The following is a 27,195-nucleotide window of genomic DNA, read 5'->3' as shown; positions in this document are numbered from 1 at the left end:
ACCGCGCAGGCCCCGTGTAAACAACAGGGCTCCGTGCGTGTGCCAGCGTCCAGTTTGATCTGAATGAAACGCAAAACGCCGCTTTTACTGTGAATACACGATCTTGAAGACACATTTATTAAACACTTTGTTTCTGGGTTTCATATTCGAATGAATACATAATCATGCAGCCACACAAGAGAATCCATGATAAAGGCGTTCAAATGAATGTACATGCAGTAAAAATCACAATCAGCTGTTGAAACTGAAGCAGTTTTCTGTTGTGCTGCTCCATTAATGAACACATGTGTCCATTGAAATATAGTTTTAACAGAGAGATGAGTAAAGGAGAAGGTAAAAGACCGTTCAACTATGTTTACGTTTGTATTGGCTAAAAGCATCAGTTATTTACATTGCTCAAGTACTCTTAGAAAGCATCTTACACTGATTGTTAGTATTGATTTATGCTATTGTTCATATAATATATGCATATAATTTTGTTTTTAGGGGAGGGATGCGTCGAAAAGGTGTTGCACAGAAATCAGAGGACTGTATAAATCCATATTCACCTGTTATGGCTGCTTTTAAAGGTAAGGAGTAATACTATATTTACTGATAGAGATATATAGATATAGACATGAACTTGCTTTTCATTCAACATAAAGATTTAAGGTTAAAATTTGTATATACAGTGGGCTCCAAAAGTCGAAGATCATAAGTTATTGCTTCTATTTTGCATTATTTTCTAATACACACCAAAAAAAATAACATTAAATAATAATAATAATAATTCTTGATTTATCTATAAGTAGTGTAGAATCCAAAACATTTTGTCTTATGTCATCGTTTTTCTGTTTTTTATTATTTAAATTTCACATGTGTTACCCTGATGGTGTTTAGTGTTTGTGTCTCCACATGTTTATTGGTCATTGCTCCTGTAAGAGCCACTATTGGTGAACTTCATGTCATCATGTGACTTTCTGTAATTACTATAGTGATTAACAATACCTTATAAAGTAAAAAGCAGAGTTTTACAGTTTCAGAAGGTTAATATATCAAGTTTATTATTTAATAATAAAAACGACGATAATGCACCATATAATATACAGGCATCAAAATACATCCTGTAAAGCCTGAAGCGTGGTTACCGTATTTTTTACAGTGAATTTCCGGCAACCACAGCTGCCAGTTTTTTACCGTAAATTTAACAGGATTTTGTTTTACAGTGTAGTATAATGTGACACTGCTGTATCTGCATGAAATGTAATTTCAACTACCCAATATTACCCAAGAAGAGATGACAGTCATAAGTGTTTATTTAATAAAGGACACTCACTGGTTATTCATCACCCTTTGGCAGTGTTCCAGCAAGAGCTCGACACCAAACATGACAAATATGAGCGTTTGGTGAAAATCAGCCGAGATATCACCATTGAGAGCAAACGGACTATATTCCTACTGCACAGAGTGACCAGGTGAGATGCACCTCTGGATATATTCTCTAAACAAATCTTATTATCTTACACAATTGTGCTTCTTAAGGACATGAATCTTGTTTGAAGCATTTTTAGATTTTTTTACTGAAAAACAAGACAAAAAATGTCTTTGTGTGTCACAGTGTTTGTGTAATCCGAGTGGTTCATGACTGGCTCACTTAGCATGTAAATGACCAAAAAGATGATTAAAAAGTGGAATAAAATAATATAAGCTCTCAGGGTCGTGTGGCAGTGTATAATGTAACATCTGTGAATGAAACGGGACTGTGTGACAGTGTTCCAGATGTTGAGGTGATACTGTACGAGGCAGATGTTAAACTGGATGCTGTGAGGCAGAAGATCGGTCAGATAGCAGAAGAACTGAGAGGAGAAGATTTACACCAGTTTCACAGAGCCTTTACACCCGGTATGAACACTACAAATCCATGAGCATTTGACGTGTATTGTGGTGTGACCTGCTACACTGAACTGCATCTTAAACTATTTTAAGCAATATTTTTTCTCATTCTTGTACAATTATTATGCATACAGTTTTATGAGACTGCATGGAATATTTGCATATTTAAAAATGCATTTGCCACATTGCAGGTGAACCACAAACAGGTTTTTTTTTTTTATATACAGTATTTTGCCTTATAAATACACTTTAAGTAAACTTTTATGCAGCTAAATACTGTTGTAATGTATACTTTTTAATTATTTTACATATATAATGCTCTCAGCTAACTATTAGCTTCATTAGTAAGTTGTTCTCATTGTTGACAAAGCAAGATGATGTTTTCCCAGATATATGTTAGAGATGTGCACAATTAATCGACTAATCGAGTACTCATTCAACTAATCGACTATTAAAAATACGACCAAATCTTGCAGTAACAATTGAGTCATTAATGCATTGAGAATTATAATGAACTGTACTGTGAATATAGTTAATGCATATTTATCATATAATTTTAAAAAGAAGTCAGGGCTCAATGCTAAGATTTTCTTCTACTGGCCTGGACGCCCATTGGTTCAGATATTTACTGGCCAAAATTTTACTGCCAACATTTTTACCGACATTTTACACCATCATGGCTTTAAAAAAGCAAAGCTAAATATTTTTTGTTCGTTTATGTGTATTATGTTTTTAAGACAATTTCCCTTAACATTATATCACACTTATAATTTGCAAGATTTTATAGTATATCTATATTTTACAGATGTGAATTCATACATGATATAACCTTAGCTGTCCTGCCATTTACACACATCGGTGTGGAGCACTTCTGTTCTTTTGTTGTTTTTGTTTGTCCTGTGTTTAGTAATCTTTTTCCAATCAGTTTTACCAGGGATGAACTGCTGAATGTTCGGCAGCATATACCAGACAATCTTTTCCTGGTTTTTGAATATTCTGACACTTTGCTGGACATTTTAGTCAGAGACGCAGCTGTGTTGTTCAAGAGACACAGACGAGGGAGACAAGCTGGTGCGCTGGTCAAGCTCCGTCTGCGCGGCTTTCAAACAGCACTGCCGAGTGTTCATCTAGCAAATCTCCGCTCTCTTCCTAACAAAACAGACGAACTACATCTCCTCACCCGTACAAACAAGGACGTTTCAACCTCTGCTGCCTTGTGCTTCACAGAAACCTGGCTGAGTGAAACTATTCTGGACAGCGCGTTACATCTGCCGGGCTTTCAGCTGTTCAGAGCGGATCGCATCGTGGATTTATCGGGGAAAACGAGAGGCGGTGGAACATGCTTTTACATCAATGAAAGTTGGTGTACAGATGTAACAACGTTAAAGAAGATGTGCTGTCCTAATTTGGAAGCGCTCTTTATTAACTGTAAGCCTTTCTACTCGCTGCGGGAGTTTTCTTCGTTTATTCTGGTGAGTGTTTATATCCCGCCAAACGCGTGCTTGAGTGCCGCGCTGCAACGGCTGGCTGATCAGATTACAGACACAGAACAACAATACCCGTACTCAGATATTATTATTCTTGGAGATTTTAACAAAGCAAACCTCACACGTGAACTGCCCAAATACAAACAGCACATTACATGCCCAACCAGAGACAGAAATATACTGGATCACTGCTACACAACAATAATGGATGCATATCGCTTTCCTTAGAGCAGCTTTAGGACTCTTTGATCACTGTCTGGTTCATCTTCTTCCAACTTACAGACAGAAACTAAAATCAGCTAAACCTGTAGTAAAGCCTGTAAAGAGATGGACCAATGAAGCAGAGCTGGAACTACAAGCCTACTTTGACTGCACGGATTGGAGTGTTTTTGAGGCTGCAGCCACCGACCTGGATGAGCTCACAGATACTGTTACATCATATATCAATTTCTGTGAGGATATATGCATTCCCACTAGGACTTATTTAACATTCAACAACGACAAACCATGGTTTACAGCAGAACTCAGGCAGCTTCGTCAGGCCAAAGAGGATGCTTACAGAGATGGGGATAAAGTCTTGTACAATCAGGCCAGGAACACACTGAATAAGGAAATCAAAGTGGCTAAAAGAAGATACTCTGAGAAGCTGAAAAACAAGTTTTCAGCTAACGACCCTGCATCAGTGTGGAGTGGCCTAAAACAACTTACTAACTACAGGACTCCTACCCCCAACACTGTAGGGGACCAACAACTGTCTGACGACTTGAATGTGTTCTACTGTAGATTTGAAAGGCCCAATGTCACACCCCACACCCGCTCTGACCTTCACTTCACACAAACACCAACACCTCCTGCAACCCCCCTCCTGCTACTCAACCTGCACTTAAGATCTGTGAAGAGGATGTGTGCCATGTCTTCCGAAAACAAAAGACAAGGAAAGCACAGGGCCCAGATGACGTTTCACCCGCATGTCTTAGATCCTGTGCTAACCAGCTGGCCCCCATCCTCACACTGATTTTCAATAGATCACTGGAGCAGTGTGAAGTCCCATGCTGTTTCAAACACTCATTCATCATTCCTGTCCCAAAGAAACCAAAAATCACAGGACTAAATGACTACAGACCTGTCGCCCTGACGTCTGTGGTCATGAAATCATTTGAGAGACTGGTGTTGGCCCACCTGAAGAAATTCACTGGACCCTTTCTAGATCCCCTTCAATTTGTTTATCGAGCAAACAGGTCTGTGGATGATGCATTCAACATGGGATTGCATCATAGCCTGCAACATCTGGACAGACCAGGGACATATGCAAGGATCCTTTTTGTGGACTTCAGTTTGGCTTTCAACATCATCATCCCAGCTATACTCCAGACTAAACTACACCAGCTCTCTGTTCCCACGTCTATCTGTCAGTGGATTACCAGCTTTCTGACGGACAGGCAGCAGCTTGAGAGACGAGGGAAATTCACTTCCAGCACCTGTACGATCAGCACTGGTGCCCCCCAGGGATGTGTGCTCTCCCCACTACTCTTCTCCCTCTACACCAATGACTGCATCGCCAAGGACCCCTCTGTCAAGCTCCTGAAGTTTGCAGATGACACCATTGTCATCGGCCTCATCCGAGATGACGATGTGTCTGCATACAGAAGGGAGGTTGAACAGCTGGCTGTCTGGTGCAGTCAAAACAACCTTGAGCTGAACACGCTCAAAACGGTGGAGATCATTGTGGACTTTGAGGAACACCCCAACAATGACCCCCCCTCACCATTCTTGGCAGCAGTGGAGTCATTCAGGTTCCTAGGCACTACCATCTCATTGGACCTCAAATCAAATCAAATCAAATCACATTTATTGTCACACAGCCATATACACAAGTGCAATGGTGTGTGAAATTCTTGGGTGCAGTTCCGAGCAACATAGTCGTGACAGTGATGCAGACATATACCAATTTACAATAAACATCAGATTAACACAACACAATTTAAAGTCTAATTTACACATAATTACACACAACACATTATACAAATAATAACATACACTGTACAGTATACAGTACACACAATATAGATACACATTATTCAATAAAAAAGTATATGTAGTATATATAGAATGTACAGTAGGTTGTATTGTACTGTATTGACATTCAGGCTGTCGGTTGATAGTAAGTTGTTAAGAGAGAATATAATATAATAATAATATAATTTATGACAGTCCGGTGTGAGATATAAGACTAAGAGTAATAAAGTGCAGTGCTGATGTATTTTGATCGTGAGAGATCAAGAGTTCAAAAGTCTGATTGCTTGAGGGAAGAAGCTATCATGGAGTCGGCTGGTGCGGATCCTGATGCTGCGATACCGCCTACCTGACGGTAGCAGTGAGAGCAGCCCATGGCTCGGGTGGCTGGAGTCTCTGATGATCCTCTGAGCTTTTTTCACACACCGCCTGGTATATATGTCCTGGAGGGAGGGAAGCTCACCTCCGATGATGTGTCTGGCAGTTCACACCACCCTTTGCAGGGCTTTGCGGTTGTGGGTGGTGCTATTGCCGTACCAGGCGGAGATGCAGCCAGTCAGGATGCTCTCTACAGTGCAGGTGTAGAACCGTGTGAGGATGTGGTGGTTCATTCCAAACTTCCTCAGCCGTCTCGGGAAGAAGAGGCGCTGATGAGCCTTCTTCACAACGACTTCAGTGTGGATGGACCATGTGATAGGACCTGAAGTGGGAGACACACATTGACTCCATTGTGAAAAAGGCCCAGCAGAGGTTGTACTTCCTTCGCCAGCTGAGGAAATTCAACCTGCCACAGGCGCTGCTGATACAGTTTTACTCAGCAGTCATTGAGTCTGTCCTCTGCACTTCAGTAACTGTCTGGTTTGGTTCAGCTACGAAATCAGACATCAGAAGACTACAAAGGACAGTTCGGACTGCTGAGAGGATTATTGGTTGCCCCCCTGTAAAGCTGGAAGCTTCTGTCACCAAGACAAATTCCTTGTATGTGTAAGCATACTTGGCAATAAAGCTCATTCTGATTCTGATATACATTAGGTAAATATTAGGCCTAATTTATGAATTAAAAAATGTGGATGAAAACATAAAATTAGACAACCCAAACAAGACCAACGGAAAAATACACAAAGCACAGAAAGAAAATACCTGTACAGTCCAGAAATGAGAAATGTAACAGGTGTTTTATGAGGATAACATGAAGAAGACTGTTTCAAATGTTGTCTTCGAGTTGAACAGCTCTGATTGCTAAAGTTATTTCACTTCTTTTAATACCAAATGTCATTAGCATGTCGAATTAATGGTTTAGTTTTGAAAGATTACGTAGTTGTGATCGTAAAAATGTTGCGTAAGACATGCAATCCCGCTCCGAAATTCATGGTGTTTCTCCCCCCCCCCTGCAATTTTCAACACATTGGTAATAGAAGCTGTAAGGATAGTTGTAGAAGAGCATGCTCTTGTGAGCTCCAAAAAGGGGCAGGAGCTCCAAACCACCAGCAAAGATAAAGGGAGCCCCTAACCTTAAAGTCGGCATGAAATGAATGCATGTTATTGATGTTATTGTGAACGATTCATCCATGCATATGTTTTATTTAATTTTTTTACCACATAATCTTTAATCAAAATTTAATGACTGGATTTTCCGGTGAAACGACAGACTTCTCTCTGGTGATGTATGCAGGACTTCTCCAATCATTTAGTCCGCTTAAACCCCGCGCCTTTCTTATAAATACCGTAGAGTTGAACGTAGCGTCAATCGCATGTTGGTGAAGATGGCAAGGTTATTTTCATCTGTTTTCCTACAAAACTATCGTTCCTTAACCCACACTTGGTTACGGGTCAGCTGGCTTGAATTTACATTTCGAATGAGGAGGAATAACGGCTAATTCGCGGTTGTGTTCAAGACATTTTATGCCTGAATTGCTGAGGTGATCACTAATACAACGCTTCGGATGCCTCTGGAGTTTATTTATATATTTGAACGCAGTTACCTTGGGATGCACAGCACGAGTAAGTCTTTTTTTCCTTTATATTTAGTGTATTGTGATTCAAAACGTTAAAATATGGTTATCTTTTACTCACGCGTTTTCAACGGCTACAGCCTCTTCGTAAGCAAAGACCGCGACGTACTTGTGCATTTATGTTGTCAGTTTGATCATAAATTTGTTGCGATCACTGCTCAATTTCACCGATAACCGGCTCTGACTCGGGCAGCACTGTGGTAGGGGTGTGTGTGTCCACCGCAAACTCACATTTAGATCCGTTCTGCTATGCAACGCTCATATTTTCACAATCCAATCAACAACCAATGGATAAACTCAAGTCCCCACCCTACATTTTTTTTTCTTGTTCGATAAGCTGTTTTACTCGGAAATACGTCACAATACGGAAGTAAAGTCGGTCGCAACTTCCATTTCATGCCGGCTTTAACCATGAGTGGAAGTGACTCCCCCTTTTGGTCTTGACACAACCCTCTTCTGGAGTAACCCCGCCCACTTTTGGAGATCTCCATCCTGCAACTATACCTTCTTGCTCTTGTGCGCTCATGCGCCAGTGCCTCAGTGCTTCCAGTATATTATGCACTTGTGCGTCTTTGAGAGTTAATTATAATTGCGCTCGCTCATTTCCAAATGCTTGTTTAGAAGACCATTTATGTTTAGTGTAATTTTTGTGCTCTCTCACTCGTTGCCTGTTTGCACTAAAGCTATAAATGCAGCACTGGCCCGATCGGGCAAGTGACGGCTCTAGCAACTGTCCCAAATCTCTTTCACACTGGCCCAGGTCCATCGGGCAGTCCTTATTGTCGAGCACTGTGAAGTTAGCTAATATTGAAACGTTCTTGGTGACGTTTGTGAAATAAAACAAATAAACATTTTACGTACGTGTCACATCTGTTATTTTTTAACTTACATTTTAATTAACGAGTAATCAATTAATATTTTTTTTGCAGGTTAGAGTACTCGACTACAAAATTACTCAATAATGCCAATCCCAAACCATTAAATGTTTCTTTCAGGATTTGCCGTGCACGATTTGCCTGTCTTAAGATAAATAATAAATAATATTCCCATGTGTGTCACTGCTGTACAGTTTAGCATGGGATTTTAAGTGCAGTATTTGAGGATGTTGTGCCAGAACTGTCAACACACTCCTATTCTTTACTCTTTCTTAATCTTTATGTGTCATTGTGCAATCACTTGGGCTCCATAAATCAACATTAAGCAAAGGGGGTAAAGTGTCACGTTGCAGAAAACGAAACTGCAATAAACTGCCTTCTGTTTTGCACTGCAAAAATACCTGAAAGTGAAAAATCCATCCACAATAATAACATTGATAATGCATAAACAGAAGTTTGTCCACCTAGAGAAGTAGTCCCACCACTAACTTCACAGCTCAAGTAACATGTTTTTGTATGGAAGAATTAACGTAAGTGCTTTAACAAATATACAAGCTTCACATTTCTGCTTTGGAACCCTCTGGAATGGACTGGCCCATAAACTTACATTATTAGTACGTTACTTTAAACACAGTATTTGTTTGTATTTCACAAACTAAGGGAAAAGTCACAAAAATAAAATATTTGAAATACGATGTGTGAAATTTTATATCTAAAATTTTCAGGAAATGTCAAGTCTTTTTTTATTTGTATAGCACTTTTCACAACACGCAGCTTTACAGAAAAACATGCTTTAACAGAAAATGAAGCTGTAATATCTGTAATGTCAGTCATCATTGTGGAGTTTCATAAAAACGTGATTATTTTTATTTTATTTTTTTCTTTTGTATTTTTTTTCTCCCCAATTTGTCATGCCCAATTCCCAATGCGCTCCAAGTCCTTGTGGTCGTGTAGTAATTTGCCTCAATCCGGGTGGCGGAGGACGAATCTCAGTTGCCTCCGCGTCTGAGACCGTCGATCCACGCATCTTATCACGTGACTCGTTGAGTGCGTTACCGTGGAGATGTAACGCATGTGGAGGCTTCACGCTGTTCTCTGCGGCATCCATGCACAACTCGCCACGCGCCCCAGCGAGAGCGAAAACCACATTATAGCGACCACGAGGAGGTTACCCCATGTGACTCTACCCTCCCTAGCAACCGGGCCAATTTGGTTGCTTAGGAGACCTGGCTGGAGTCACTCAGCACACCCTGGATTCGAACTCGCAACTTCACGGGTGGTAGTCAGCATCAGTACTCGCCGAGCTACCCAGGCCCCCTTAACCATAATTTTAACAAAACGTTTTTGAAATGGATGACTTGGACCAAATAATAAAGAAAAGCAGCCAATAAGTGCCCAACATAGATGGGAACTCCTTCAATACTGTTTAAAAAGCATCCCAGGGTGATACCTCAAGAAGTTGGTTGAGAAAATGTCAAGAGTACATGTCTGCAAATTCTAGACAAAGGGTGACTACTTTGAAGATGCTAAAATATAACACAGTTTTGATTCATTTTGTGTTTTGTTTAGTCACAACATAATTCCCATAGTTCCATTTATGTTATTCCATGGTTGTGATGACTTTACTATTATTCTAAAATGTGAGAAAAAAATTTATAATAAAGAATGAGTAAGTGTTTCAAAACTTTTGAAGGGTAGTGTATATATAAATATATAAAATTAAGTATTTTCTTAAGGCTTTATTAAAGCATTCAAATATTTATTTATTTGTTTATTTATTTGGCCCCCAAAAAAGTATTTGGACACTTAAGTCCCACTTAAAAATGTCATTGCATAAGATACAAGTCAAAACAATTGGCTTTTTATTATTAAGAAATATTTCACAAAAAGTTTGTTAGGTCTGAAATAATAAAACAACAATGTTCCGAAATGAAGACAAGAAGGTTTTGGACATTTTCTGGTTGTCAAACTTTAAATTTAAAGTGTTTAATTTTTGTGCTGCTAGTGACACCAAATGAAATTGCAAAAATAACGACATGTTTCCAAACATGTTTTCTAACCTCTGCATGGATATCTGTGTGAACTAGAGGGGAACTGACTTCATACATCCTCTAAAAACCACCAAGACACCAAAGGACTCAGAAAAGTGAAGTTAGAAAAGAATATAATTTGTTTGCAGATGGTACTTGGTGATATTTTTGTTATCTAATACAACAGCACCAGTTCTCCCTGTTTTGTTGGGTTAAGGTTAGCAGCACATTACTCCAATAAATCTCACATGTCTTAAGGTTTCCAAGAAAGGTCATGGTGCTTTTCCACTTGATATTATTTTTGTCTTTCATTAGAAGAAAGCAGGCAGACACAATGTCTGCAAAGTTCAGAGAAAAATGTGGATAAGAGAGGGAGGGGACCTACCAAATTCTGCAGTTATCTAGCGGTAAGGGGAAGTCATTTTTAGATTATGGTCACTGAGAAATCATCCGGGCCTTTCTTGCGACGTGACCAAGGTCAGATCCCACCAATTAGGTTTCTATTTTCCTTTTTATATCAAGAGCTTTATTAGTTTCTGTGGGAGCTTGGATAACACTGACCCGCTTGCCTCGAGCAATGATAAAGCTTGTAGGCCTCGAACTTGCTTCAGGTCATGTTGAATGGCCTTGTTTTTGCACAAGGAAGGTACTCAGGTCTAAATTTGACAGTAATTGCCGCTGATACGCTGAGCCATGCTAAGTTCTGATAAAATTACTTCAGTTCATGCCAGCCCAGAGGTAGCTGTAAATTTTAATGCAACTGTCATACACGAACAAACACCATGCAAGCCAAAGTTACATCTAATATTTTTGTCTGTCATGACCATGTAAAGCCAGTAAATTTGGCAAGATATGCACAAAAATACCAGAAAGTGAAAAATCCATCCACAGGACAGAAGTTTATCCACCTAGAAGTGTATTCCCATCACTAAAAGAACAATTTAGACAACTTTACAGCTCAAGTAACACGTTTTTGTACAGAAGAATTAACATAAGTGCTTTAACAAAAATACGAGCTTCACATTTCTGCTTTTTATCACTCTGGAATGGACTGGCCCATTAACTTACATTATAAGTACATTAAACTAGGGCTGGGAAATTTAATGCATTAATTTCTGGAATTAATAGTTGACCGTTTAATGTGAGATTTTAAACTTATGCAAATTAAACTTTGTTTTATATCTGTATGTATAGTGTCTAATCAGGGATGCAAAAATGGGTTATGCAAAATATGCAACGCATAGCGGTGCCAAAATCATACTTTTTGAATCTCCTATAAAACCTTACAAATCACCAAAAGCACAATTTTAAACAACGATGAAAGGATGCATTTTATTTAACTTTTATTTGATTTAATTTTATTTAACGTAACATTTTCTTGGCATTTCAAATGGGTTCAAATTGTCATTTTTTGTATTTATTTATTTTTATCAAGAGGTACCTGCATAGCTACCGCTCACCCTCTCTCTACTGACATTGCTCTGACAGTTACATGACAAAATGGTCGGGGGGGGGGGGGGGGCATTCTGGGGCGCAGAAAAAGAAGATGGAAATTGAAAAACAGTGCATTCAAATGAAGAAAACAATGCCCAAATGGATAAAGAGAGATTGGTTGGCTTATCACTTTATCACTGAAAATCTTGAAGAAAGTCTTGACCAACATTTAACGTTGCCAAGAGCGTTCGCCTGTTTTTGTCTCACTGTCAATGCGTGAGAAATCATTGGATGTGGTGTGAGTAAATTACCTCAGGAATTATTAAACAACACCTGGATCAATTATTGACTAAATCCAAAAAAAATGGGCAAAGAAATTTGTGGTGGAGAGGCTTGCTTCAGAATCAATCATGTTTAACAATTAAGCCTCTTATTTTATTTTTATTTTTCTGTTTGGATGGGAAATTAAATTAATGATTTGTTTTTTATAACTAAAAGGTTTCATTGCAATGTACATGATTGTTCGTATGAAAATTCTAAATTAAATTCTAAATATAAAAGTTCGAATTAAAAAATCGTCAACACAAAGTTGTAACTTGTTTTATTGAATACTATTAAAAAAATAAATAAATAATATATATATATATATATATATATATATATATATATATATATATATATATAGATAGATAGATAGATAGATTTGTTTTTATTGTGTTCCGAATTGTAATATTTGTTACATTTTGAAGCAAAAAAAAAAATTTAAAGTGTTAATTTATTAATAGTTCCATTCTAGGTGTCAAATATTTTGTCACCTTCACATGACTATTTGATATAAAGTTAAAAGGGCTCCAAACGCCACATAATTTGCCTATGAGTTTTTGGCTTTTTATCTGTGTGTGTGTATGTGTGTGTGTATTTGGTGGGGTGGGGGCACCAACATTGATGTTGCATACCCCTCAACAAATGTGTAGATGCGCCCCTCTGTCTAATAATACATTGGCAATGTACAATTAACCCTTTAAGCTCGGATGGGCCGGGCCCACAAGAAAAAAATAATCATGAAAATATTAACAACTGCAGTCTTGACCAACACAAAATAGGTATCGTTTGAAAGCTTAGAAGCTCTACTTTACAATGCATGTTGGCATTATGACCAAAACTGAACAAGTGCTTTAAAATTTGCAGACAAATCAGAAGTGTTCTGTTTTGATAATTTAGTAAAAATTTGCACTGCACATATTATTGTAATTGGTATAAACACCAAACTGATCAAATAGCCATGTGTCATATGTTGTTGGAAAGCTCTCAAAGAGTAAAATACAACCAGCCTATTTGTTTTACTCACAGGCTAAAATATAGCGAGTAATAGCCAAGTGTGTGTCTTTGACAAGTGTTTTGGTGTTGCTTATATGCCACGTTTTCGCTTGTAACTTCACGAAAAATAAACTGATATAAAATATCACATAACATTATTTAGCGGAAGTGATTATCTTTCAAACAAGGTAACACACAAGGTAATCGGATGCATAGATCATTAGATAATCCACATGAAGCACAATGTTACATATGGCCACCAGGAGATGGCGCCAAATACATGACAGACTCAGTGATGACCCAAATGACACAGAATGAAACTCATTCTGTGAAATCTCATTACTAAAATCATGTCCGCATGCTATGCAAACCTTTAGTCATTGTTGTGTTTGCATGTGTAATTCGTTTTTATGAAAATGATTATGATTTATTTGTTTGGAAAGGCTTTTGGACACTATGATAAATTATGTTGTAATGCTATAACTTTTGATTGCTTTGTCGTATCAACACAAATTTTTTCTTAGATAAATTTGACATGATTGGAAACAAAACAAAAGCAGTTTTTCGGAGCCACCTTATTTACATCCTGAGATATATAATGTCAAATCAGAAAAAAGTAAAATTTTGGCTCAGTTTTCTTTGTGTGTGTGTGTGTGTGTGATTTTTCAGCAGTTTCTTAGGCTGAGAGTCTCAGAATGTATCATAATCTATAATATCATTAAAACATGTGAAATGTTTTCTTTACAGTGATACCAAACACTTCAACCTCCTATGTTATAAGCCTTTAATTTTGAGTATGCCAATGAAACAGGAAATCTTTAAAAACACTTTCAGTGCTGAAAGGGTTAAGTTTATCTTGCCAATAAAGCTTGATATAAATGGATTCTTGCCATTTGATCCTATTATTAAAAAAGTCCCCTGAAAAACACCAAATATTTATACCTGTAAAAATGTGTTTGTCTATCCACAAAAAATAAAAAAATAAATAATAAAAACATTTTAACGTACATATTTAAATAATTAAAATAAATTATGATTTTTGCAAGTTCTTTGAGACAAAATATAAAGTAATTCTATTTATGATTAGATTTTAATGTACCGTGTACCATAATTAATCGCGATTAATTAAAAAATATTAATTGATTCACAGACCACAATATTTAAACACAATATTTGTTTGTTGTTCACAAACTGAGGGACAAGTCACAAGTTACTTGATTCGCTTCTATTTATTCCAAAAATTATTGAAATCCATTAAGTGAAATTTTACATTTCAAAATGTCAGAAAATGTTCAGGTGATTCTCATGAAACTGGTCAAGAAAATGTCCTGGTCATATTTAACTCACTTTTTTTAAATATATATATTTAAAAAATGAAGCCTATATTTAAAACCATTACAATTTTTGAAAATTGTGACATTATCTTCGGGACACTTGAGCACTTAACACATCCAGACATTTTACTTTTACTATTCTCATTGCAATCGGTGAAAATGAAAGGCAGTACCTATGATGTATAAATACTTTACAATTTAAAGGAGATATCATGTTTTTCCACATTGCAGAAATGAGAATTAGGGGGTAAAATCCAAATAACTGTCATAAAAATACTGTCACAATGTTAAAAACATAATTTTTTTATATGCAAAGTGTAAAAAGTATATCTTATGTCTGTGCAAATGATATCCTTTACTGTAAAGAAAGTTTCTTTGTACTGATGGAGTATTTAAGCAACAAAAATTGATGACAGTTTGCATGAATAATTACAGTTAAATGCTTGCTTGTTTTTGTTTACCATTCAAAAAGTAGTTTTTATCTTTTCTCCGATATTTACTGAGGCACAGAGTGGCATAGCTTTGCAGTAACCCATGAACAATAATATTTGTTTTTACTGCTCAATTTCAGTTTTTCTACATGATGTTCCTGATAGAAATTAAGATAATCCTTTGCCCGTATTAGAATCGGGACTTTCCTATCATGCACTGCATCAAACTCCTTTGTCACACATATTACACACACAGTTATAGTGTTTTCACTGTTTGTGTCATGTGCGTGAAACATTTGAGGAATATTTGAACCAATTCTGCTTCATTTACTCATTGTTATGTGGTTCCAAACCTGCATAACTTACTTTTGTCCTTGGAACACAAAAGGACAAATTCTGAAGAATGTGCAGGTCGCTCTTCTCCACACAATTACAATGAATGGTGACTGAAGCTTTCAAGCTGCAAAAAGGCCATAAAAGTGTCATAAATGATGACTAGTGCCCTATGATAGCTTTGTGTAAGAAACAGACCAAATTTATGTTGTTATTAACAAAGAGCAGCGTTAACATTCTTCAGAGTGTCTCCCTTTGTGTTTCAAGTAAGAAAGAAAGTCATATGAGTTTGCAACAACAAACTCGAACTTTTTGGGTGAGCCGTTCCTTTAAGTTTTGCTCAAGAGTTAGTGAATTTGGTCAGCAGCATTATTAGAGACAGCGTTATAGATAGTGTTATTATTGTTTTAGTGTGTTTACATCAAGGAAGGTGACTGTTCAGTCAAATTAACTGCCAAAGAAATGTCTTTACAAAGGGAGTCTCCAATCTCATGCCTGATAATGTTGTCTGGCATCCTGTTGAGCCTGAGAGAAGACCAAAAAACTTATTGTACAGTCTGCTGCTATCTGTCACATGCACAACATTATAAAAGAGTTCTGAGACTAACATTGTTTATGTTTGGTTTTTATGTTGGACATTTTCACACCGCATGTAAAACTGTTACCAGATAGTGACAGATAAGAATGTCTTTGATGTTAATTGCAACTCCAAAAGTAAATCTTAATCACAAAGTTTTCCATCCTGTCATTATTGGCCTGATGCTTACACAAGGACACAGATGCCGTTGTCATCTTAAGGTCTTTTTTTAGTTAGAAAACTTTTTCATTGTTCTATGCATTTGTGGCATAATGTTGATTACCACAATTTAAAAAGCAAAAATCAGTGAGACACTGACAATGGAAGACAATGGAGCTAATCCGTAACCGTTAAAATACGGTTTCAGAAGTATAGGCACAAGACGTAAACAATATGTGTGTTAACATGATTTTAGTGTGATACAATCACTTACTAACTGCATCTGTGGAAAGTTATATACAATTTTAAAACTTGTTATCCCACAAAAACATGTTTTAAACAGCTTTAAAGCTCAAAATAATAAAGAAGAATTAATGTAAGTGCTTTTATAAAATTATAAGCTTCACATTTCTGTCTTTAAACCCTCCAAAAATTGGCCCCATTCACTTCCATTGTAAGTGCCTCACTGTAGCCTCGATTTGTGTTTTTGTTTTTTTTTTTTTTTTTTTTTTATAAAGAAAACCAAATAAATTTTTGTGGTACATTATGCCACAAATGTTGTCAATTGAGCTTAACTTGCATTGAACCTGGAATACTTCTTTAATATCAGCCATTTTTCTTTTAATAAAATGTTACAAATTCACACATTCATGTAGTTGTTCATTCAGACAAGATTAACGCTTATGAGGTTTAGTAGAAACACAGAAATTGTCCAAGATTTTGGGCGAAGGTTTGGGCTTTTTGAAGAGTGATGAATGTGAATATTTGATGTGAAATTAGGTTTTAATGATAAGTATCATTATCGTTAATAAGTATCAATATCTAGAAATGACTAGCATCATTGAAGGTGATCATGTACTTGAATTGATAAACAGTCACATGACTCAATGTTTTTGATGGAAAGCATGTTTTTCTCTCTCTATCAGGGATTCAGGAGTATGTAGAGGCCGTGTCCTTCCATCACTTCATCAAAAACCATAAACTTATCAGTCTGGAGGAAATCAACGCTCGTTTGGTTTTCATGAGAGATGAACAAAAAACAAAGGTGTGCTATAAAACAGTGTCTTTTATAATTAAAGGAACAGTTCACCCAAAAATGAAAACTCTGTCATCATTTCCTCACCCTCATGCCATCCCAGATGTGTATGAGATTTTTTCTTCTGCAGAACACAAAGATTTTTAGAAGAACATCTAAACTCCTGCCCAGTAGGTGGCGATATGTGCAAAGAATGTGAATCGCCGTAAACAGAAGAAGAAAGTGAAAGTGGAGATTTATAGTAAAAAATATATTTATAAATTGATTTGTTTCTCACCCACACCTGTCATATCACTGCAGAAGACATGGATTAAACCACTGGAGTCGTATGGATTACTTTTATGCTGCTTTTATGTGCTTTTTGGACCTTCAAATAAAAATCTTCATTTGTGTTCTGCAGAAGAAAGTAAGTCAGACACATCTGGGATGGCATGAGGGTGAGTAAATGATGTGAGAGTTTTCATTTTTGAAAAAAAAAAGAAAAACCCTTTAAAAAAGCTGTTATGTCATGACAGTCGTTTGTTAAAGATTTTTTTTTTTTTTACAGCAAATTGTCAGTGATGATAATCAACTTCAGGATCACATATATAATAAGCTAATATAAGCTACAACCATTATATAAGCTGTTTATTTGACATTTATTTAATATGAGGTTTGCAATTTGTGCAAAATTTACTTTTGTAGCTTTGTATTTATTGATAAACATATATTTCCCTTAAATGTTTAAAACCTCAGGTTAGTAGATCTGTATCAAAGCAACAGAAAATAGGGTTTGTACCTCTGATGCTAAATAAAGTAATGGATACTGAAGCTGTTTTCTCTGTATGATACAGTGCATCCGGAAAGTACAAAATCACAAAAATGTGATTTTTTCGTTTTTTATTTTTAATAAATTTGCAAAGATTTCAAACAAACTTCTTTCACATTGTCATAATGGGGTATTGTTTTGTAGAATTGTAGAATTTTGAGGAAAATAATGAATTTAATCCATTTTGGAATAAGGCTGTAACATAACAAAATGTGGAAAAAGTGAAGCGCTGTGAATACTTTCCGGATGCACTGTACATGCCTAATTTTTGTGTTTTGATCATGGATGCTTGCTTACATGTTTTACATTACTTTTTGTTAATTTCTGTTTTTGTCTATGCTTTGTAAAGTACAGAGCCTCTAAGAGGACAAGGTGGAATTTTTTTCCTGAAATAGTTTTTGCGTTCCCTCCCAAAAGTTTTGCGTTCCCTCGCAATAGTTTTGCTTGCCCTGGCAATAAGTTTTGCGTTTCCTTGCAATAGTTTTGCTTACCCTGACAATAGTTTTGCGGTTCCTTGCAATAAGTTTTGCTTGCCCTGACAATAGTTTTGCGTTCCCTCGTAATAGTTTTGCTTGCCCTGACAATAGTTTTGCTTGCCCTGACAATAGTTTTGCTTGCCCTGACAATAGTTTTGCTTACCCTTGCAAGAGTTCGCGTTCCCTCGCAATAAGTTTTGCTTGCACTGACAATAGTTTTGCTTGCCCTCGCAATAAGTTTTGCGTTCCCTTGTAATAGTTTTGCGTTCCCTCGCAATAGTTTTGCGTTCCCTCGCAATAGTTTTGCTTGCCCTGACAATAGTTTTGCTTGCCCTCGCAATACGTTTTGCGTTCCCTCTCAATAGTTTTGCTTGCCCTGGCAATACGTTTTACTTGCCCTGACAATAGTTTTGCTTACCCTCGCAATAAGTTTTGCGTTCCTTCGCAATAGTTTTGCTTGCCCTGACAATAGTTTTGCGTTCCCTCGCAATAAGTTTTGCTTGCACTGACAATAGTTTTGCGTTTCCTTGCAATAAGTTTTGCTTGCCCTGACAATAGTTTAGCGTTCCCTTGCAATAAGTTTTGCGTTCCCTCGCAATAGTTTTGCTTGCCCTCACAATAAGTTTTGCGTTCCCTCGCAATAGTTTTGCTTGCCCTGACCATAGTTTTGCGTTCCCTCGCAATAAGTTTTGCTTGCACTGACAATAGTTTTGCGTTTCCTTGCAATAAGTTTTGCTTGCCCTGACAATAGTTTAGCGTTCCCTTGCAATAAGTTTTGCTTGCCCTCGCAATAAGTTTTGCGTTCCCTCGCAATAGTTTTGCTTGCCCTGACCATAGTTTTGCTTGCCCTTACAATAGTTTTGCGTTCCCTCGCAATAGTTTCGCGTTCCCTCGCAATAAGTTTTGCTTGCCCTGACAATAGTTTTGCTTGCCCTCGCAATAAGTTTTGCATTCCCTTGTAATAGTTTTGCTTGCCATAGCAATACGTTTTGCGTTCCCTCGCAATAGTTTTGCTTGCCCTGACAATAGTTTTGCTTGCCCTGGCAATAAGTTTTACTTGCCCTGACAATAGATTTGCTTGCCCAGACAATAGTTTTGCTTACCCTCGCAATAAGTTTTGCTTGCACTGACAATAGTTTTGCTTGCCCTGACAATAGTTTTGCGTTCCCTCGCAATAAGTTTTGCTTGCACTGACAATAGTTTTGCTTGCCCTGACAATAGTTTTGCGTTCCCTCGCAATAAGTTTTGCTTGCACTGACAATAGTTTTGCTTGCCCTGACAATAGTTTTGCGGTTCCTTGCAATAAGTTTTGCTTGCCCTGACAATAGTTTTGCGTTCCCTCGTAATAGTTTTGCTTGCCCTGACAATAGTTTTGCTTGCCCTGACAATAGTTTTGCTTACCCTTGCAAGAGTTCGCGTTCCCTCGCAATAAGTTTTGCTTGCACTGACAATAGTTTTGCTTGCCCTCGCAATAAGTTTTGCGTTCCCTTGTAATAGTTTTGCGTTCCCTCGCAATAGTTTTGCGTTCCCTCGCAATAGTTTTGCTTGCCCTGACAATAGTTTTGCTTGCCCTCGCAATACGTTTTGCGTTCCCTCTCAATAGTTTTGCTTGCCCTGGCAATACGTTTTACTTGCCCTGACAATAGTTTTGCTTACCCTCGCAATAAGTTTTGCGTTCCTTCGCAATAGTTTTGCTTGCCCTGACAATAGTTTTGCGTTCCCTCGCAATAAGTTTTGCTTGCACTGACAATAGTTTTGCGTTTCCTTGCAATAAGTTTTGCTTGCCCTGACAATAGTTTAGCGTTCCCTTGCAATAAGTTTTGCGTTCCCTCGCAATAGTTTTGCTTGCCCTCACAATAAGTTTTGCGTTCCCTCGCAATAGTTTTGCTTGCCCTGACCATAGTTTTGCGTTCCCTCGCAATAAGTTTTGCTTGCACTGACAATAGTTTTGCGTTTCCTTGCAATAAGTTTTGCTTGCCCTGACAATAGTTTAGCGTTCCCTTGCAATAAGTTTTGCTTGCCCTCGCAATAAGTTTTGCGTTCCCTCGCAATAGTTTTGCTTGCCCTGACCATAGTTTTGCTTGCCCTTACAATAGTTTTGCGTTCCCTCGCAATAGTTTCGCGTTCCCTCGCAATAAGTTTTGCTTGCCCTGACAATAGTTTTGCTTGCCCTCGCAATAAGTTTTGCATTCCCTTGTAATAGTTTTGCTTGCCATAGCAATACGTTTTGCGTTCCCTCGCAATAGTTTTGCTTGCCCTGACAATAGTTTTGCTTGCCCTGGCAATAAGTTTTACTTGCCCTGACAATAGATTTGCTTGCCCAGACAATAGTTTTGCTTACCCTCGCAATAAGTTTTGCTTGCACTGACAATAGTTTTGCTTGCCCTGACAATAGTTTTGCGTTCCCTCGCAATAAGTTTTGCTTGCACTGACAATAGTTTTGCTTGCCCTGACAATAGTTTTGCGTTCCCTCGCAATAAGTTTTGCTTGCACTGACAATAGTTTTGCTTGCCCTGACAATAGTTTTGCGTTCCCTCGCAATAGTTTCGTGTTCCCTCGCAATAAGTTTTGCTTGCCCTGACAATACGTTTTGCATTCCCTCGTAACAGTTTTGCTTGCCCTGACAATAGTTTTGCTTGCCCTCGCAATACGTTTTGCGTTCCCTCTCAATAGTTTTGCTTGCCCTGGCAATAGATTTGCTTGCCCAGACAATAGTTTTGCTTACCCTCGCAATAGTTTCGCGTTCCCTCACAATAAGTTTTGCTTGCACTGACAATAGTTTTGCTTGCCCTGACAATAATTTTGCGTTCCCTCGCAATAAGTTTTGCGTTCCCCCGCAATAGTTTTGCTTGCCCTCGCAATAAGTTTTGCGTTCCCCCGCAATAGTTTTGCTTGCCCTGGCAATAGTTTTATGTTCCCCCGCAATAAGTTTTGTGTTCCCCCGCAATAGTTTTGCTTGCCCTGGCAATAGTTTTGTGTTCCCTGGCAATGGTTTTGTTTGCCCTGACAATAGTTTTGCGTTCCCTCACAATAAGTTTTGCGTTCCTGACAATAGCTTTGCGTTCCCTGGCAATAGTTTTGCGTTCCCTCGCAATAGTTTTGCTTGCCCTGGCAATAGTTTTGCGTTCCCTCACAATAAGTTTTGCGTTCCCTCGCAATAGTTTTGCTTGCCCTGACAATAGTTTTGCGTTTCCTTGCAATAAGTTTTGCTTGCCCTGACAATAGTTTTGCTTGCCCTCGCAATAAGTTTTGCGTTCCCTCGCAATAGTTTTGCTTGCCCTGACAATAGTTTTGCTTGCCCTGACAATAGTTTTGCGTTCCCTCGCAATAGTTTTGCATTCCATCGCAATAGTTTTGCTTGCCCTGACAATAGTTTTGCGTTCCCTCGCAATAAGTTTTGCGTTCCATCGCAATAGTTTTGCGTTCCCTCGCAATAAATTTTGCTTGCCCTGACAATAGTTTTGCGTTTCCTTGCAATAAGTTTTGCTTGCCCTGACAATAGTTTTGCGTTCCCTTGCAATAAGTTTTGCTTGCCCTGACAATAGTTTTGCTTGCCCTCGCAGTAAGTTTTGCGTTCCCTCGCAATAGTTTTGCTTGCCCTGGCAATAATTTTGCGTTCCTTGCAATAAGTTTTGCTTGCCCTGACAATAGTTTTGCTTGCCCTCGCAATAAGTTTTGCGTTCCCTCGCAATAGTTTTGCTTGCCCTGACAATAGTTTTGCTTGCCCTGACAATAGTTTTGCTTGCCCTGACAATAGTTTTGCGTTCCCTCGCAATAGTTTTGCGTTCCCTCGCAATAGTTTTGCTTGCCCTGACAATAGTTTTGCGTTTCCTTGCAATAAGTTTTGCTTGCCCTGACAATAGTTTTGCTTGCCCTCGCAATAAGTTTTGCGTTCCCTCGCAATAGTTTTGCTTGCCCTGACAATAGTTTTGCTTGCCCTGACAATAGTTTTGCGTTCCCTCGCAATAGTTTTGCATTCCATCGCAATAGTTTTGCTTGCCCTGGCAATAGTTTTGCGTTCCCTCGCAATAAGTTTTGCGTTCCATCGCAATAGTTTTGCGTTCCCTCGCAATAAATTTTGCTTGCCCTGACAATAGTTTTGCGTTTCCTTGCAATAAGTTTTGCTTGCCCTGACAATAGTTTTGCGTTCCCTTGCAATAAGTTTTGCTTGCCCTGACAATAGTTTTGCTTGCCCTCGCAGTAAGTTTTGCGTTTCCTCGCAATAGTTTTGCTTGCCCTGACAATAGTTTTGCGTTTCCTTGCAATAAGTTTTGCTTGCCCTGACAATAGTTTTGCTTGCCCTCGCAATAAGTTTTGCGTTCCCTCGCAATAGTTTTGCTTGCCCTGACAATAGTTTTGCTTGCCCTGACAATAGTTTTGCGTTCCCTCGCAATAGTTTTGCATTCCATCGCAATAGTTTTGCTTGCCCTCGCAATAAGTTTTGCGTTCCCTCGCAATAGTTTTGCTTGCCCTGACAATAGTTTTGCTTGCCCTGACAATAGTTTTGCGTTCCCTCGCAATAGTTTTGCATTCCCTCGCAATAGTTTTGCATTCCATCGCAATAGTTTTGCTTGCCCTGACAATAGTTTTGCGTTCCCTCGCAATAAGTTTTGCGTTCCATCGCAATAGTTTTGCGTTCCCTCGCAATAAATTTTGCTTGCCCTGACAATAGTTTTGCGTTTCCTTGCAATAAGTTTTGCTTGCCCTGACAATAGTTTTGCGTTCCCTTGCAATAAGTTTTGCTTGCCCTGACAATAGTTTTGCTTGCCCTCGCAGTAAGTTTTGCGTTCCCTCGCAATAGTTTTGCTTGCCCTGACAATAGTTTTGCTTGCCCTGACAATAGTTTTGCTTGCCCTCGCAATAGGTTTGCGTTCCCTCGCAATAAGTTTTGCTTGCCCTGACAATAGTTTTGCTTGCCCTCGCAATAAGTTTTGCATTCCCTCGCAATAGTTTTGCTTGCCCTGGCAATAAGTTTTACTTGCCCTGACAATAGATTTGCTTGCCCAGACAATAGATTTGCTTACCCTCGCAATAAGTTTTGCTTGCACTGATAATAGTTTTGCATTCCCTCGCAATAAGTTTTGCTTGCACTGACAATAGTTTTGCTTTCCCTCGCAATAGTTTTGCTTTCCCAGACAATAGTTTTGCTTTCCCTGACAATAGTTTTGCGTTCCCTTGCATTAGTTTTGCGTGCCCTCGCAATAGTTTTGCGTTCCCTGTCAATAGTTTTGCTTTCCCTTGCAATAGTTTTGCGTGCCCTGGCAATAGTTTTGCGTTCCTGTAGTAAAGCTATAGGAACCACAAGATTAACCATGGTGACTATATGGAAACTGTATACTGTATTAAAACCATGGTTTCCGCAAAAAAAAAAAAAAACATAGTTACTTAACTTACCTTTCATAGTTACTACAATGTTACTATAGTAAAACCATGGTTTTTGTTAAAAAAAAAAAAAAAAAGATTATAGACACAAGACATAATATGAGTGTTAACATTTCATTTTAGTGTGATAAAATCACTTACTAACCTTTTCTGTGTAAAGTAATATGCAATTTTAAAACATGTTATCCCACAAAAACATGTTTAGGTTAGACTAAAACATTCATGGTTACTATAATATTACTATATAAAAAAAAAAAAAACATGTTTTCCAGCAAAAACCATGGTTACTACAAACTACAATATTGGTAGCACTTTATTATAAGGTTACATTTGTTAATATTTATGCAAGGGCACGCAAAACGCCCTGTCCTCTCAGGGGCTCCGTAGTAAATCATTCTTGGGTCCTTGAAAGGTGGTATATAAATAAAAATGATTATTATTACTATTAAGTGAAGATCTTTGTGGAAAGTGCCTCTTTTTTTTTCTTGATGCATCTATTTATCGCAACTATAAAATGACTTTTTTTAAAGTTTTCTAGTCAAATTCAGCAAGCTGCATTCTAAAGAGCACTTTCACCACAAGTCTTATCAGATGGGTGACAATCACTTCATCTTCCCCTCCTATATTTAGAAAGAAGTGATGTGAGCCCGCTTTGCACGTTTACCAGACTTGCTGTAAATAATTGTCAGAGATATTTTTAGAGACAGCCTTTCTTGCCTTGGTGTGCACAAAACATGGTGTTTTTATGGTATTCAGATATATTGGACTGAGATAAGGCTGATTGTGAGAGATGTTTTGCTTGTGAATGAAGTTTTTTTTTCTTTGTAGCTTTACATCATTTGGTAGTACCATTACTAGGTTGATACGCCATTTCTCTATCAGATTAAAAACAGTTTATTCAAGAGTCTGCTTAGGCTGCTATCAGAAGCCTACACTACTCTCACATAGCCATACTTTTGATTTTATTTGATATTTCGGTAGAAATTCTGGTCCACGTTGCATCTTATTCTGGCCATAAACATCCATGTAGACAGGAAGAAACCTTCTGACTGACATTCAAAGTGAATAATTATAATTCATTATGTTTGTAAGTGCCGTTATGGGTGGATTTATTCGAAATAGATGATACCACAATAATAGGACTGGCATGGATAAAAAAAATAGTTCAAATAATGCAACAGAAGTCTCCGTGAACATTTGTGCAGAAAACACCTAAAATGTGTGTAGATCATAATTTCTTTTTGTCCAAAAGTAATAAGTACTAATTATTTCTTAGATGTAACTTCCAAAATAAAGCAAAATCTGCAGTTCTGTTTGTGGATATCTAGTTTAGTTTGCTACTAAGAACCTCAAACAAAACAATGAATATTTTTCAAAGATTTAATGTAACACTTCCCACTAACAACAATGTAGTTTCCAGGTGACTTGGTGCACCCCAACTAGAGGTAGACCGATATATCGGTTTTACCAATTAATTGGTGCCGATAGTTGCTTTTCGTAACTATTGGTTATCGGCAAAAATGTATGCATTTTTGGGGGGCCTGGGTATCTCAGCCAGTAAAGACGCTGACTACCACCCCTGAAGTCACGAGTTTGAATCCAGGGCGTGCTGAGTGACTCCAGCCAGGTCTCCTAAGCAACCAAATTGGCCCGGTTGCTAGGGAGGGTAGAGTCACATGGGGTAACCTCCTCGTGGTCGCCATAATGTGGTTCGCTCTCGGTGGGGCACGTGGTGAGTTGTGTGTGGATGCCGCGGAGAATAGCATGAAGCCTCCACACGCGCTAAGTCTCCGCAGTAACGCTCAACAAGCCACGTGATAAGATGCACGGATTGACGGTCTCAGACGCGGAGGCAACAGAGATTCCGCCACCCGGATTGAGGCGAGTCACTACGCCACCACAAGGACTTAGAGCACATTGAGAATTGGGCATTCCAAATTGGGGAGAAAATCATAAAAAAAAATAATGCATTCTTTGTAACGGAGCCATGTCTCCGTCATTTCAAAATAAGAGTCGCTTGTGTGTTTTGGGCTGGTTTACAGTTAAAAGTCCCACATTGTGCACCAAATCTTAATTTTTCTGGTTATTATTGTTTATATATTTTTTGGTTGAACAAAAATCCACCATCGGTCGACCTCTAATCCCAACAGCCGACTTTCAGATAGTGCTTGTTTTTTTGTGTGCAATATGACGGTAAGCTCTTGTGGCTCTGCCCGCAAGTACTGACCTTTCAGGTGGTGCCAACTGATTACCTGCTGGGCGTTGCTGACCTTACGGGAGAGCTGATGCGCATGTGTATCACAAGCGTTGGCAGTGGCGACATGGATACGCCTTTCCAGCTCAGCACCTTCCTGCGGGAAATCCATGACGGATTCTCGTACATCGGCAACACGGGACCCTATGAGGTCTCCAAGAAACTGCACACGCTGCGGCAGAGCCTGGGAAAGGTGGAGGATGCATGCTACACCCTGCGCGTGCGAGGCTCCGAGATCCCCAAACACATGCTCGCTGACGTGTTCTCCAGCAGGGCGGCACACTTGGACCCAGAGGACGCAATAGCGTAATATATCATGATGTTGAACTTTCTTGTGCATGTTGCCATTTGTCCTGTGTTTGCAGTTTACAAACAGACTGGGCATATTTTGTTAAGAGTATTCTGGGAGTATTTAGTTTATCAAGGTCTCATATCTGGACTCAAAAGTGAATTTTTGACTTGTTTACCATTTAATTGGTTGCATGTTATTGCAATGCCTCCTTGTTCCTCACTGTGTTGTTATAATTCATATCAATGTATGCAATTAAGGCTGCATTTCTTCATTTGATTCTGCCTTAAAGTTATAAACATATTTACCATTATTTCTGAAATACAACGGTCTTTGATATGTCAATAAAACTTGTTTTTGATACTGACCGGTCTCCCTGAACTCCAGATTTCTAACAGGAACTACACTGTTGTGTCAGTGTTATCAGATATTGTAAACTAACCGAAAAGTTTGTGTTTTTCAAATAAACTGACACTTTTATTCACCAAGCTTGGCTGGCATTGATCAGAAATACAGTAAATAAAGAGTCATTTTTGTGATTTCCACACTTCATTAAATGGCACAAAATCATTTTCAACTGTGCTAATATAATAAGATGACAGTAGACTACAGTAATCACTGCTAAAACAGAATGGGGCTATGCCATCACAGTTAAAAAATAAAAAATAAAACAATTGTTTCAAATCGAATTAATAATTTGCAACAGTTGTAAGGTTCTATAGGTAAGGACTATATTGTTGCTCAATTAAAATCTACTTCACTTAACAGGACAATCAATGTACTAATATATATATATATCATGTCAATGACATGATGCAAATTTTTCAATTTACATAAAACAATTGCTTTGATACATGTTTTCAATTACTGAGTTCAGTCATTTTTACATTTTTTTTTCTGGGGTTTAAATAAAAATTGTCATGTGATGTAACCGTCTGGAGACAGAAAAAAATAAATTATTAAAAGCGGAAAATTTTGAAATAGATTTTTTTTTTTTTTTGGCATGAGTTGTGCTGAATAATCTTTTATTATAAAAAAAATAATAATAAAAAATAAGCAGTGAATCAATTTTATTT

At 38.0% G+C, this 27,195-nt stretch overlaps 2 protein-coding genes across 6 annotated transcripts in view; one reads left to right on the top strand and one right to left on the bottom strand.

The window, feature by feature from the left end:
• The window catches only part of LOC127411934 (Kruppel-like factor 18), a 317,765-nt gene extending 291,871 nt beyond the window's left edge, over positions 1-25,894 (bottom strand). For 2 of the 5 annotated variants that reach the window (XR_007892367.1, XR_007892366.1), the window contains exon 1: positions 18,210-25,894. Coding sequence is in view for 3 of the 5 variants with exons in the window: in XM_051647857.1 (XP_051503817.1) it covers positions 21,104-21,943; positions 22,071-22,751 (1,521 nt within the window). In the remaining 2 variants the exon portion in view is untranslated. Of the gene's footprint in view, positions 1-17,525 lie in introns of those variants that run through there. The other 3 variants (XM_051647857.1, XM_051647858.1, XM_051647859.1) reach the window with 3 other exon arrangements.
• LOC127412007 (translin-associated protein X-like) lies at positions 65-26,598 on the top strand. Its single transcript, XM_051648015.1, has 7 exons — positions 65-333; positions 487-569; positions 1,340-1,454; positions 1,751-1,881; positions 16,801-16,934; positions 24,142-24,157; positions 25,797-26,598. The coding sequence occupies exons 2-7, from the start codon at positions 494-496 to the stop codon at positions 26,138-26,140; spliced, it is 816 nt and encodes a 271-aa protein (XP_051503975.1). The 5' UTR covers positions 65-333; positions 487-493; the 3' UTR covers positions 26,141-26,598.
• Positions 26,599-27,195: the final 597 nt, after the last annotated feature.

The sequence above is a fragment of the Myxocyprinus asiaticus genome, chromosome 21 (assembly GCF_019703515.2).
Source record: "Myxocyprinus asiaticus isolate MX2 ecotype Aquarium Trade chromosome 21, UBuf_Myxa_2, whole genome shotgun sequence".
Lineage (NCBI taxonomy): Eukaryota > Metazoa > Chordata > Actinopteri > Cypriniformes > Catostomidae > Myxocyprinus > Myxocyprinus asiaticus.
The sequence above is the reverse complement of the archived record's forward strand: the minus strand, read 5'-3'. Positions and strand labels throughout refer to the sequence as shown.